This window comes from Phycodurus eques, chromosome 12 (assembly GCF_024500275.1).
Source record: "Phycodurus eques isolate BA_2022a chromosome 12, UOR_Pequ_1.1, whole genome shotgun sequence".
Taxonomy (NCBI): domain Eukaryota; kingdom Metazoa; phylum Chordata; class Actinopteri; order Syngnathiformes; family Syngnathidae; genus Phycodurus; species Phycodurus eques.
This window is the reverse complement of record NC_084536.1, coordinates 7,563,528-7,576,268: the sequence shown is the minus strand read 5'-3', so window position 1 is coordinate 7,576,268 and position 12,741 is coordinate 7,563,528. Positions and strand designations below refer to the sequence as shown.

Genomic DNA, 12,741 nt, shown 5'->3' with positions numbered 1-12,741 from the left:
AGGTTCTTCCTGAGAGAGTGACAACATGGGGGGCCTCTAAACAATTCTCCACTGACCTAAAAACAAAGATAACTCATTATTATGAATTTGGACAAAGGTACAAGAAGTTATCTGGAAGGTTTGGACTCTCTGTCTCCACACTCAGAAATTGAAGGCCTTGTGAAGGAAAGCTGTGGTAAGTTGAGAAACTAATACAGGAAAGGCGCAGACGAAGGATGGTTAGAATGGTCACATACGGTATGCAAGAGCACATGTGGACCAGCCCAGCATTTTGGAAATGCTTGGCTTGTGTTTGGAAATGGAATTCGTCTCAGTATCAGCAGATCCTTGAGAAGAATGTTCAAGAGTCGGTCACAAAGTTGAAGCTACGCCGGAGTTGGATTTTTCAGCAGGACAACGATCCGAAGCACTGTTATTAAATCCACCAAGGTATTCATGCAGAGGCACAAGTACAATGTTCTGAAATGGCCATCACAGTCCCCAGACCTTAACACCATTGAAAACGTATGGATTGATTTGAAGCAGGCTGTCTACGCACGGAAGCCAAGAAACCTGACTGAGCTGGAGGAGTTTTGTACTACTAGTACAGAGATGTTTCTGTTTCCATAAGGTACAAAATAAAAACGAAAAAAAAAATTACGCTTCAAATGCTTCGCAAGGGACAAATGGATGCAGTGATTTTCCTAAGGGGTGCCCAAACTTTTGCATGCAGACTTTATTTCCCGTGGTCTGAACACACACTGGTCCTCTAAAAAGTCCCTAGTTGTGGGGTACAAGTATGAATCCGATGTACGACAAATTCAAACATCCCCCCCCAAAAAAGTTTATTTTCATGTGTTGAAAGAAGTAAAGCTATTTACACTATTTGTAGATGTTATTTAGCAGTCTTGGCATCAGGGGGTCCATCCCCGGTGTCCAGACTTTTGAGAAGGCGAAAGAGTCCGGCCGCCTCGCGTATGCGACTGAACTCGATGCAGAAGGCCTGGACCTCGATGAACAGGTCCTGAACGTTGATGATTTTGTTACGGATCAGAGACTGAAGGAACACGCACACCAGACGCACCAAACGGTTCTGGATGACAACAAAAACAGCCATGTCAGTTTTATTTGTCACTTTTGTACCTCAACGGAAGAGTGCCAAAAAAACGGTCCACATCTGTTTTTTTGGTACCCTTTAACAACTTTTGGAAACAAAAGCGTGCCAAACCTTTAAGTATTTCAACAAAGGAGTGCCAAACGTGGTTTTACTTTTATGGTGTTTAACTTCTTTTTGACACACATGTGTTAAAAATGCTACTTCATCTTGTTAAATGTTTTAGGATGGTGACCGTTTGACCCCGGAAGGGATAACTGTCATTGAAGTTCCAGGGACTTTTAGTTCCGGAAACTACAGTCCATTTTCCATCTATCTACAACCCTAATTCCAATGAAGTTGGGACGTTGCGTTAAACATAAATAAAAACAGAATACAATGATTTGCAAATCATGTTCAACCTATATTTAGATGAGACTGTTACAAATACCTATATATTGAAGATATTTCTGTTTATTAACATTTAATAAACGTTTGGGAACTGTGAACACTAATTGTTGAAGCTTTGTCGGTGGAATTCTTTCCCTTTCTTGCTTGATGTACAGCTTCAGCTGTTCAACAGTCCGGGGTCTCCGTTGTCGTATTTTACGCTTCATAATGTGCCACACAGTTTCAGTGGAAGACAGGTCTGGACTGCAGGCAGGCCAGTCTAGTACCCGCACTCTTTTACAATGAAGGCACGCTGTTGTAACGTGTAGAATGTGGTTTGGCATTGTCTTGCTGAAATAAGCAGGGGCGTCCATGAAAAAGACTTTGCTTGGATGGCAGCATATGTTTCTCCAAAACCTGTATGTACCTTTCAGCAATAATGGTGCCTTCCAGATGTGCAAGTTACCCATGCCATTGGCACGAACACATCCCCATACCATCATAGATGCTGGCTTTTGAACTTTGCGTCCATAACAGTCCGGCTGGTTCTTTTCCTCTTTTGACGTCCACAATTTCCAAAAACAATTTGAAACGTGGACTCGTTGGACCACAGAACACTTTTCCACTTTGCATCAGTCCATCTTCGATGAGCTCGGGCCCAGAGAAGCCGGGGGCGTTTCTGGGTGTTGTTGATAAATGGCTTTTGCTTTGCATAGTAGAGTTTCAAGTTGCACTTACGGATGTAGCACCAAATTGTATTTACTGACATTGGTTTTCTGAAGTGTTCCTGAGCCCATGTGGTGATACCCTTTATTATGGACCGTAGATGATGAAATCCCTAAATTCCTTGCAATTGTACATTGAGGAACATTGTCCTTTAACTGCTCGACTATTTTCTCACGCACTTGTTCACAAAGAGGTGAACCTCGCCCCATCTTTGCTTTTGAATGAATGAGCAATTCAGGGAAGCTCCTTTTATACCCAATCATGGCACCCGCCTGTTCACCTGTGGAATGTTCCAAACAGGTGTTTGATGAGCATTCCTCAACTTTCTCAGTCTTTTTTGCCACCTGTCCCAGCCATAAAATTCAAAGTTAATGATTATTTGCTAAAAACTATAACATTTATCAGTTTGAACATTAAATATCTTGTCTTTGTAGTGTATTCAATTAAATATAGGTTGAACATGATTTGCAAATCATTGTATTCTGTTGTTGTTTATGTTTAACACAACATCCCAACTTCATTGGAATTGGGGTTGTAAATGGGATCGTCTTATTATTGTTATCGAACATTTAGTTCTTGGTACTTGCAGTGCCTGATACTAATGTTCCTTGGAACTAAGATCCCTATCTCACTGGCCTGGAGACTAGTGGACGACCTGATGGGGACTCAAGTCGATGTCTCTGTGACCTCGCCTGGAGTCTTTCTTATTTAAAGAATGTACACACACACACACACACACACACACACAATGTATGGGTCAATATCAGCGACTTCTGGGTGAACTGGCTGTCATGGTGTCTGGAGACGAGCGCAAGCAATATTTTGGTCTCCCGGGTGCCAAAGTCACCGCGACTGATGTCTCTACCAGTGAGAGAGGAGTGCAAAGACACATTTTTACCGAAGGTTCCAGGATCATTTAGTTCATGGAACAAAAATTGTATTTCCACCGAAGGTTCCAAGATTTTCTGCTGGGATTTTTTCCCCCCAACCCAAGGAGGCATTGCTGTGCGCACTATGCCCTACCTGCATATATTTGTCTTTGATCTGCTCACAGGTGGAGATGCAGTTGGAGATGTAAAGGTGGATGAACTCTGGAGGCAAGTCCACAGCTGTGGTCAACCTGGCACACATCATGCGATTAAGTGACAGTACAACACACTTGGGCTGCAAAAGTCAATCATGTTAGACATTAATTTCAAAATATTTTCACTTGCCAAAACAATGATCTATGGTTTGAATCCACTTTTTGTCGAAGAACCATTCAAGAGTCCTATTGATGCTTTCATTAAAAGTTAAAAATGGACCAAAAGCTAATTAAGAGTCATTCGTTTTTATTACTTTGGAAATTTATCCCGTTGAAAATGTAATGGTAGTGTAACTATTTCAATTAGTTTCTCAAAGTATTTTTCCCCTCACATTTTGACAAAAGGAACACCCCTAGAGGAAGCACCTATTTTCATATTATAAAGAAAAAACATTTATTTCTATTATTTCTGTGTAAATTGATGCAAGTTACTTTGGGTGAAACCAATATTTCAAAGCTTATTCAGTATCAGGATAAATAAAGAAAAGCCCACAAGGGGGAAAAAAACTGTCGTCATGTGCTTTTTCTATTAGCAAAGGGTGAGTAAAAATAAGATTGTTATGCATGACATTCCATTTTTAGGCCATATCGCCCCACCCTACACAGGAAGTAGTAGCAGTCGTGGAAACCCGCAAGATGGCGGCGTTGGTACCTGTTGACGACCTCCATGGAGTGCAGAGACATGTCCATGTTGACGAGAACCGAGAAGTACTCTGTGATCTGACTGCTCTGCATGAGCTTGAGCAGCATCTCGATGGCCACCAGCGGGTTGTTCTCCACCAGGTCGGGAAGCTTGGCGGGGCTCAGCCCGATGTGGTACACCAGCTTCGGGTCCTTCTCCAGCTCGGTCAGCAACTGAGGAGGCATTACTGTCATTACCACCATCGTGGTCTATAATGAATACTTTTCATCCACTCTATCATTAAGCAGATTTTGATATGATGTGAGTTACTTCATATGCAGTTTGAACACTAACACTCTGCCTCAAACATACAACTGTACTGTAAAGTTAACTACAACTGAACTGTCGTAAGTAGCACACTTTGAGACTCTGTGGTTTAGAGACATCGGTTAGCTTGAAATTGTTGCAGCTCCTTGGAATTTCAGTCTTTTAACAGTAAATATTCTCCGATATCCGTTTAATCTAAAAGGAAATAAGGGCTATTGGCAGCCGCAGGATGGATAACGTGCAACTGAAAAGTAGTTGAACCGGAAGAAGCCTGAAATCGCATCAATCAATAGCCAAGAAGTCACGCTCACTTTCAAAAAGGCTGGTGAGTACATCACTCCCTCCCATGTCGCATTGCTTCATTGGTTTTGTTTCATCATTAAACAATAACAAATAACCAACAATAAATCAGTTAATAAACAGTAATGGGGGAAAAATATTTTGCAATAAACTAACGCAAAATAATTTGTTCATCCAATTACTCAATGTAATACATAGAAGAATCGATTCTAAAATTCTGCGGCTGGCTGGCGACCAGCTCAGCGTGTACCCCGCCTCTCGCCCGAAGATAGCTGGGATAGGCTCCAACACGCCCGCGACCCTAGTGAGGAGAAGCGGTAAAGAAAATGGATGGCTGCACCCATAGTCTCAATTCCATAGAGATGTGGTTTTGAGTGCATAACGGTTTCTGCATATGAATGAGGCATCATAGTGCCACTTGGGCACGCAATATGTCGTCAACCTCCGATTCAGCGCTCAAGCTGGCTCAAAGCTCGCCAATTTGTTTGTGAGTCTGTTTACCTGCGCCTGCTGCTGCGAGGACAGCGGGCTCTTGAAGGCCTTGGCCATGACGCGCTTGACCTCCAGGCCGGTGCTGTTCTTGACGCACATGGAACGGTCCCAGTGCACGCGGTGGTCCGGCTCGGTGGGGGTGAGCCAAGCCAGCTCGTCGTCGCACGCGTGCAGCGGAGGAGGAGGACGGATCAACTCGGGACGGAAGTGGCCTGACCGTCGCCAGCCGTGCAAACAAACACGCATGGACACTGAGTGCTTAAAACCCAATCCCTCATTTAACACCCTACTACTTATTTCAAACTCTAACTCAGGCATGCAACCCTCATTTTTAAACACTAACTAACCCTTGCTTAAAATCCTAACCCTGACTTAAGACCCTACCAAATATTTCAAAGTCTAACCACGGCTTGAAAATTCTCATTTTAAAACGTAACCCGTGTTGGAAAGCCTAACCCTGGCTTCAAACATTACTTTGACACCCCAACTCTAACTTGAAACCCTACCCCCTTGGCTTGAAACCTTAACCCTTGTTTGAAAATGCATCCCAGGAATGAAAACCTAACCCTGGTTTGAAAGACTTAAAACCATCAATTAAAAGCCTCATCCTGGCTTGAAACCCTAACACTAGCTTGAAACTCAAACCTTGTCTTAAAACACTAACCCTAAAATACGTGTAAACTGTTGCCTACTTATGGGTAATTTTCATAACTTTAATCAACAACAGTAAAGACACGGCCCACTGATTTTCCTTTTGAAAATCTATTCATTTTACTGCCATGAGTATTTCAATTATTGGCAGTCTTTATCCCTCAAAAGGTCAATTGCTTCTAAGAAAAAAAATATAAATAAATAAATAAAAAAAAATTCCAAAATGTCTTTACCGTTAGGTGTCCCAAATGAAGTTTCATGATTTGCAACGTTTTCTGAAGATGCTAATTCCATTTATGAATGTATAGGATTTTTCTCCTTTTGCTTAATATGGCTTTTCCATGAAAACTAACACAAATGTATCTTAGTGTCCTCAGAATACTTTTTTTTTTTTTTTTTTTTTTTTTGTGTTCCTTTTACAAACAGACCTTATTTGTTACTCAAGCAGTTTTTACCATGAATGCCACTGGAGCGAGCCTCATTATGTTGTTGTAAAACTCCCGAGGGATCTGTGTGGCGAAGTGCCAGGATAAGGCATGGGAGAGATTTACCCATATAAAACTAAGTCGGCATAACAAATTTGCTAAATTGGATCCCCCCCCCCCCCCCAACAAGTCTTTACTGTTAAATTATATGAAAATGAGCCAAATAATTATACATAATAACATATGTACGTCACAGAAGTAGTGTTCTCCATGCGTATACGCACTCTCCAGCGGTGGGCGTGGCCCGGTGGCCAGCGACTCAACGATCTGATTGGCCACGGAGCTGTCGAATCCAGAGTTGGAAGAGTCCGGGTCGGGGTCGTTGAGGACGCTGGGGAAGCTGGCCTTGCTCTGCGTCGGCAACTCGGACTGACGCTCTACACCAACAAACAACAAATGCATACTGCTTATATTATTATTATGCTTATTATTATTATATTATGAGGAGCAAAAATTAAGTGATCACAATCAATTACCAAATTAATTGGCAACTATTTTGATAGTCGATTAATCGTTTAGAGACCTCGCTGAACTTAAAATTGTCCAACTCCTCCAGATTTCAGCCTCTTAACAGTATTCTCTGATTTCTGTAGCCCTTCGTGAAAGCAGACCGATTGTATTTTTGTTTTGTCAAAATAAGAGATTTACAAACATCAGTTTTTACTTTGGAAAACAATGATCAACATTTTGGCCGATTTTCTGGCAGATGTTACGGACCAAACCAGTAACTGAATCATAATCACTTCAGGTTTGTGCATTTTCCACAATTTCTACTTCAAAATTCTATTTGTTTTTAAGTAAAGGGAGAGAAATACACAAGGATTTTTAATCCAATGCATCAATTAATCTGAAAAAAATAATGACCAGATTAACCGTGAGTTGCAGCCCTAATTATTATCAATACAATAAACGAGAAAAAAAAACAATCAAAATGACTGTATGTTGAATTAAAACTACTCTGACAAGTGCAAATAATCCAATAAATTCGTTGAGAAATCGTAACAGCGTAAATGTGGCTTGTCATTACTGTACTTCCCACCTCTGGTCAGCACACACTTGCAAATGTCTGGAAAAGCCTACAAGACCATATTAACTTTATTTGCGGTTAATGTGTGCAGAGTCCCACTCATCATGAGTTTGAATGTGATCGGTTAGTTCTGAACACAGCAAAACCCTCCAGTTATAAGGGGGTGTGCCCACTTGTGCAACCACATTACGTCAGTTTATTTTTACTCCCTCTCTCGAAGATTTTTATAAATTGATTTGTGCAGGTGATTTGTCAAATTCACGGTAGTCTCATTTTCTCCGATTACAAAAACCTGGCATTTGAACAGGGGCGCGTAGACTTTTTCCACCGACGGCGATGTCGTACCGGCTAGGGCAAGCTGCAGGCCGCTGATGTCGATGGACTGCGGCATGCTGCTGATGTCCATGCAGGACACCTGGCGGGGCGTCTTCTTGAACAAATCTCTTGGCGGCGCCAACATCAGCTGCGACAGGAAGAACTTCTCGGGCTGAGTGATGGGTGGCAGGAAGCCTGGGGTGGACGCACACAAAAACACCATGCTCACTTTGTCACAATTATTTTGATTGATATTGAAATCACAATTAATAAACACGGTTATTCATTGATTTTGAAACTTAGTATTGATTTAACTAACAAAACTCCACTATAAATAATAATAATAAAAGTTCAACCAGAAAATAAATTACTAACAAGTAAAATAATATAAAAAAAGAATATAGAAATTAAAAAACAAATACAGCCACAGCTAAAACATAGGCATGGTTGGGGTGACTGTATTGTCTATTTTACATGCATTTGTCCACCCCCCCCTCCCCCCCAAAAAATAAATAAATAAATAATTCTTTCAATATTTTGGCATCTAGCAAGTAGAAATAATGTCAGTAATCCTAATTGACCTAAAACAGGAATATATACGTCTGATTTCATGTCAGCCAGTTATGGGTGGTGTCTCTTTTTATACTCTGCAATGACAGAATCTGCTGTTCCTTCTGTGCGCGCCTTGGCCTCTTCGGGGCAGTGTGGTGAGATGCATGCATGGAGCCCCATATTTACAGCAAGCTTAAAAATAAATAAATAAAATAAAAAACAGTAGAAGAAAATCACAATAAAACTAACTCTTTATACACAGATTGGGAAGAATATATGCCTGTGAGTATTGTTACATCACCTGTCTGCATGTGTTGCTATGGCACCCGTGTGTGAATATTCATTATTTGAAGGTAAATCCCTACCGCGATCTACGCTAATCTAGCATAGTCAATAGGGCTTCCATTGACTGTATCAAGATGGCGATTTCTGAAAAGTTAGTTTATTTTTAGCCTTGTCGCGTGTCTTTTGGCGTAGTCCTGTAAATATCTGACGGCCAACAAAGTTATTAAAAAAAAAAAAAAAAAACGTCAGCAGTGTGGAACAGACAACACGTATGAGACAGACAACATGTAATGCCCGGATCAGACTACAAGATAAAGTTGCTCTTTCACGATTGCAGTATGTCAGACTAGTGCAATAAAATATTGTATTCCAATACCGCCGCATCCCATTTTTTACGATCATTGGGCTTTATCTTGTCCACTCAAATGCGACCGGATACACTCGTTACCGTGGCGACGACAACAAGAGTGGATGGCGCCAACTGTATTCTAAGGACAAAATGGTGAAAACCGTGTGTTGGTGGTCACTGCTGCTCAGGAGAGGACGTTCGTTTAAGGCTTGCTTGAGGTATGTTCAGATACTTTAAATATCATATATAATAATAGAATCATGCGCTAAAGTTTCGGTGTGGGTGAAGTAATTTAATTAAAAATAAAGTAATTTCATTACAGTGATTTCCAACCTTTATGGACCCAAAGAACATATGTTACAATTGAAAAATCTAACTGCACATCAACAAACAAAAATGCCAAAAAAAGTGGACAAATTAATTACTGTATGTACTTCCTGCCATCTAATAGAAGATCATTGATTTGTTCTGTCTGTCACTATGCCTCACTGGCATAAATAAAGGAACAAAGATACATTATTTATTGTAAATATAACTTTTGGAGCAATTAAGTCCACAAGTATATACAGTAAATGAACAGGTCATTTAAAAAGACGGAGCCAATGACGTCATTGATCGGATCTGCGAATGATGACATTAAAGCCGATCAACATAAAATGCTAATTATTGGCCGATAGCGATCAGGCCGATAAGATCGGTGTAAAGTCTACTCTGTACAGTGTCTAATTGGGTACTTTTCTCTCACCAAGTCAAGTTTTAAAATAATAGAGAAATATTATTTGTTTTTTTCTTCCCAAAGAATCAGTAAGATATTACTTATACTTTTAAGTCATACAGACAGTTTTAATATATGACAAAAAGTTTTTTTGTTTTTTTTTTTTAAACAGAAAACTTTGCTTTAAAATAAAACAAACATTTTTTTTCCCCTGAATTAAAAAAAAAAAAAAAAATGCTCCATCACAATTTCAAATAAAATGTAAATAAATTCCGTTTTGTTTTGTACAAAGTTGGATTTTTTTTTTGTTTTAATTTGCAATGGTTAATACATTTTGAATGAAAAAGTGATTTTATAGAAAAAAATATATAAACATTTTGAAATGTTTGTGAAATTTACAAAAAAAGGTAGCAACATTTGAGTTTAAAATATTTTTTTAATGAAAAGATTTGTACACGACTGTTTTTAATGAAAGAAAATATTTTTCAAACATGTGCTCAAACTATTTTTTTTTTTTTTTAAATGAATTTAAATTTTGTGCTGTACGAGGTTGTATTTTATTATTTTAAATATTTGAGTGGACACGCACACCGTAGCGACACATTGCAGGCTGCGCATACCTTCAACCGATTCTATTTTCCATGCATTTCATGCTACTGTTTGTGCGCTACACTTGTGCTCACCGTTGATGGCGTTCGATCAAAAAATAAACGCAAAAGGTCAGCGGCTGAGAAAACGACGTCACGCGCGTCGTTTGAAAGTGACGTGCCTTTTTTTTTTTGTCGTGCATTGTGGCAAACTGACCTGAGAGCAGCTTCTCGGGCTCGGGGTTGAGCAGATGCGCGAAGACGGCGGCGAACGGGTTGGCGGCCAGCGGCTCGGTGCGGTACATCTCCCAGAGCAGGTAGAGCGCGGTGAGCCGCTGCGGCGAGCTGGGCAGCAGGTCGGGCTGCTGCAGGAGCATGACGAGCACCGAGCCGGCGCGGAAGTGCTCCGCCTTGCTAAAGAAGTGGTGGAAGTGCGTGGACAGCGTCTCGAACGTGTTGCTGCAAGCCTCCTCCGACATGATGCCCAGCAGGTTGGACAGCTCCTTCGGCGCCAGCGTCATGGTGCTCTCCGGGAACTCGTCAAAAGAGCGTTCACCGCACTTTTGCCATATTTAGTACAAGTTCCGAAAGGGTGCAAGTCGAAGTGGAGGAGGCGACCTCGGTGGCTAGCAACGAGTTAGCCTAGCCTCGCTGACCGACAGAAAACGTCGAAGCCATGGCGAAAGGAAAAAGAGTAGCCGTCGTCAATTTTCCGCTCCAGAAGGTTCAGTAGCTGTACAAATGTCTTTGCGGCCCAGAAACATAAACTCTTGCCGGCTCGTAGGCGCCTTATTTCGAACGAAACAACGCGGAAAATCTGGCGAGGTTGTACTTTTCAATCGGGATTTCACCCTTTCCTCACAAGTGCATCGTGGGAGGTGGAGTTTAAATGCGGCGGCCAATCACGAGTGCCTATTTCGAGAGGTGCATCATTGGAGTTGTAGTTGATATTTGGTGACATCACGATTCACGTATTTTTTGTAACTATTGTGCTCGAGACGATATAAGACTAATTATTATAGGTGCATTGTTATGTACTGTTTTGTAATGTTATTCAGATAGTTAAAAAAAGATTCAGGTATTCTTACGGTGTCATGGGAGGTGTAGTTGAAATGTCACTTTTGAACGAGACATCTATTTTTTTTAAAATTCAATTTAATCTTTATTGAAAAAATATATTTACAAGAAAACAAAACAGAAAATAAAAAATTGTATTTTAAATAAAAACATTGAATGAAGAGCATAAAACACAGGTGTCAAATTCAAGGCCCGGGAGGCCAAATCTTGCCCGCCACATCATTTTATGTGGCCCGCAAAGGCACATCATTGGGACCGACTTAGTTTCTTGCTAAAATATGAAAATTTAATTGAAGAATTGAAATTGTCTTCACTTTTAATAATGTTGAGATATTGCAAGCATTTTATGCTACAATCCCCTTTTAAAATAAATTGAACAATATTTGAAAAATGTTTTTGTCTTCTGATTTCAAAACTCTTTATCAATCAATATGTTGTGTATAAGTAATATGTGACAATACTACATATATATGGATTCATAATGGTCCTCCAAAAGAAAACATAACTACGTTGTGGCCCATAACAAAAATGAATGACACACCTGGAACAGTTTTAACCAGTTTTTGGATTTAAATATGGTACTCATGCATTGTCTGGTTTCATTATAAAAAATTTTTTTTAAATGATGTTTTGAATGACTAAATTTAGATTTTTAGCTAAGAAATGTTGGAAGAATAATTGTATATCAAAGACTTGTTTAGTTTTGTTGGTATTATTAATAGTGGAAATTTGGATGAAAAATCTTCATCTACCGCTTCCTGACAGGTGCATCATGAAAGGTGTGTTCAATATTGTGTCAAATCATGATAGACAATATTATTGGGGATGCACGATATTGGAAAAAAATGACATGGGGATTTTTTGTAACCCGCCTTATATATTATTGCGATCTGCGATAATACAGGATCAGTGTTGGAAAAGTTCATTTTCTGTCAACTACTTTAAAGTTAAGTTCACAATTCCAAATATGAACTAGGTCAGTTCATAGTTCTAAATTTTGAACTCAGTTCAGTCCAAAAATGAACTAGGTCAGTTCATAGTTCTAAATTTTTAACTCAGTGCAATCCAAAAATGAACTAGTTCATAGTTTTTTGTTTTGTTTTTCAATATTGTCTGTAGTTGACAGGCTATTACTCTCAAAATACTGGCTTTTCATTTCCTCATTGTTGCCACCCATTCAGTCCACACTTGTAGACAATCTCAAAACCATGAGGAAAAATGGGTTGCTTTAATGGTGTTTTTTTTTTAAATGAGGAATTAAAACAAAAGCATGACTATAGTCTTTAATGTGCAAAAAAAAAAAAAACACGCAACACAGTATGACAGGAACAATGTTGAAGCGGCATTGACAAAGCTCTAGCTGACTATATTAACAAAATAATGTATCTATTCTTATATTACAAAACAAAATGTATTCCATATTATCATAATGTGATCGCACAGTGGTTTAACTAAAGCATTCTGGTACAAATAATAATCATTCGTTTTTACAATATGTACTGTATTACAAAAGAACACATTTCCTCCCATTTACACAGCGTCTCTGAATGCACCTCGCGCACTGACGAGCTGTGTGAGTGCCTGCAGTAGTTTCATTCTGAACAGCGAAATATCTATTTGCATATCCGTTTTCCTCCCACATCCCAAAAACATGCATTGAAGACTAAATTGTCCGCAGGTGTGAA

At 39.7% G+C, this 12,741-nt stretch overlaps 1 protein-coding gene across 1 annotated transcript; it reads right to left on the bottom strand.

The window, feature by feature from the left end:
• Window positions 1-799: 799 nt before the first annotated feature.
• cnot11 (CCR4-NOT transcription complex, subunit 11) lies at window positions 800-10,850 on the bottom strand. Its single transcript, XM_061692923.1, has 7 exons — window positions 10,197-10,850; window positions 7,522-7,686; window positions 6,374-6,526; window positions 5,023-5,225; window positions 3,925-4,127; window positions 3,212-3,308; window positions 800-1,072 (listed from the first exon to the last, which is right to left on the bottom strand). Exons 1-7 carry the CDS (start codon window positions 10,498-10,500, stop codon window positions 875-877), a joined length of 1,323 nt encoding a protein of 440 aa, XP_061548907.1. The 5' UTR covers window positions 10,501-10,850; the 3' UTR covers window positions 800-874.
• Window positions 10,851-12,741: the final 1,891 nt, after the last annotated feature.

What these genes read in the sequence shown, in the direction of transcription:
- cnot11 (XM_061692923.1), bottom strand. Translation starts at nt 10,500, where the DNA reads ATGACGCTGGCGCCGAAGGAGCTGTCCAACCTGCTGGGCATCATGTCG. An exon ending in TCCATGGAGGTCGTCAACAG is followed by an intron (nt 3,309 to 3,924) that starts GTACCAACGCCG and finishes GATGTGTGCCAG; the next exon opens with GTTGACCACAGCTGTGGACT. An exon ending in TCAAAGACAAATATATGCAG is followed by an intron (nt 1,073 to 3,211) that starts GTAGGGCATAGT and finishes GTTGTCATCCAG; the next exon opens with AACCGTTTGGTGCGTCTGGT.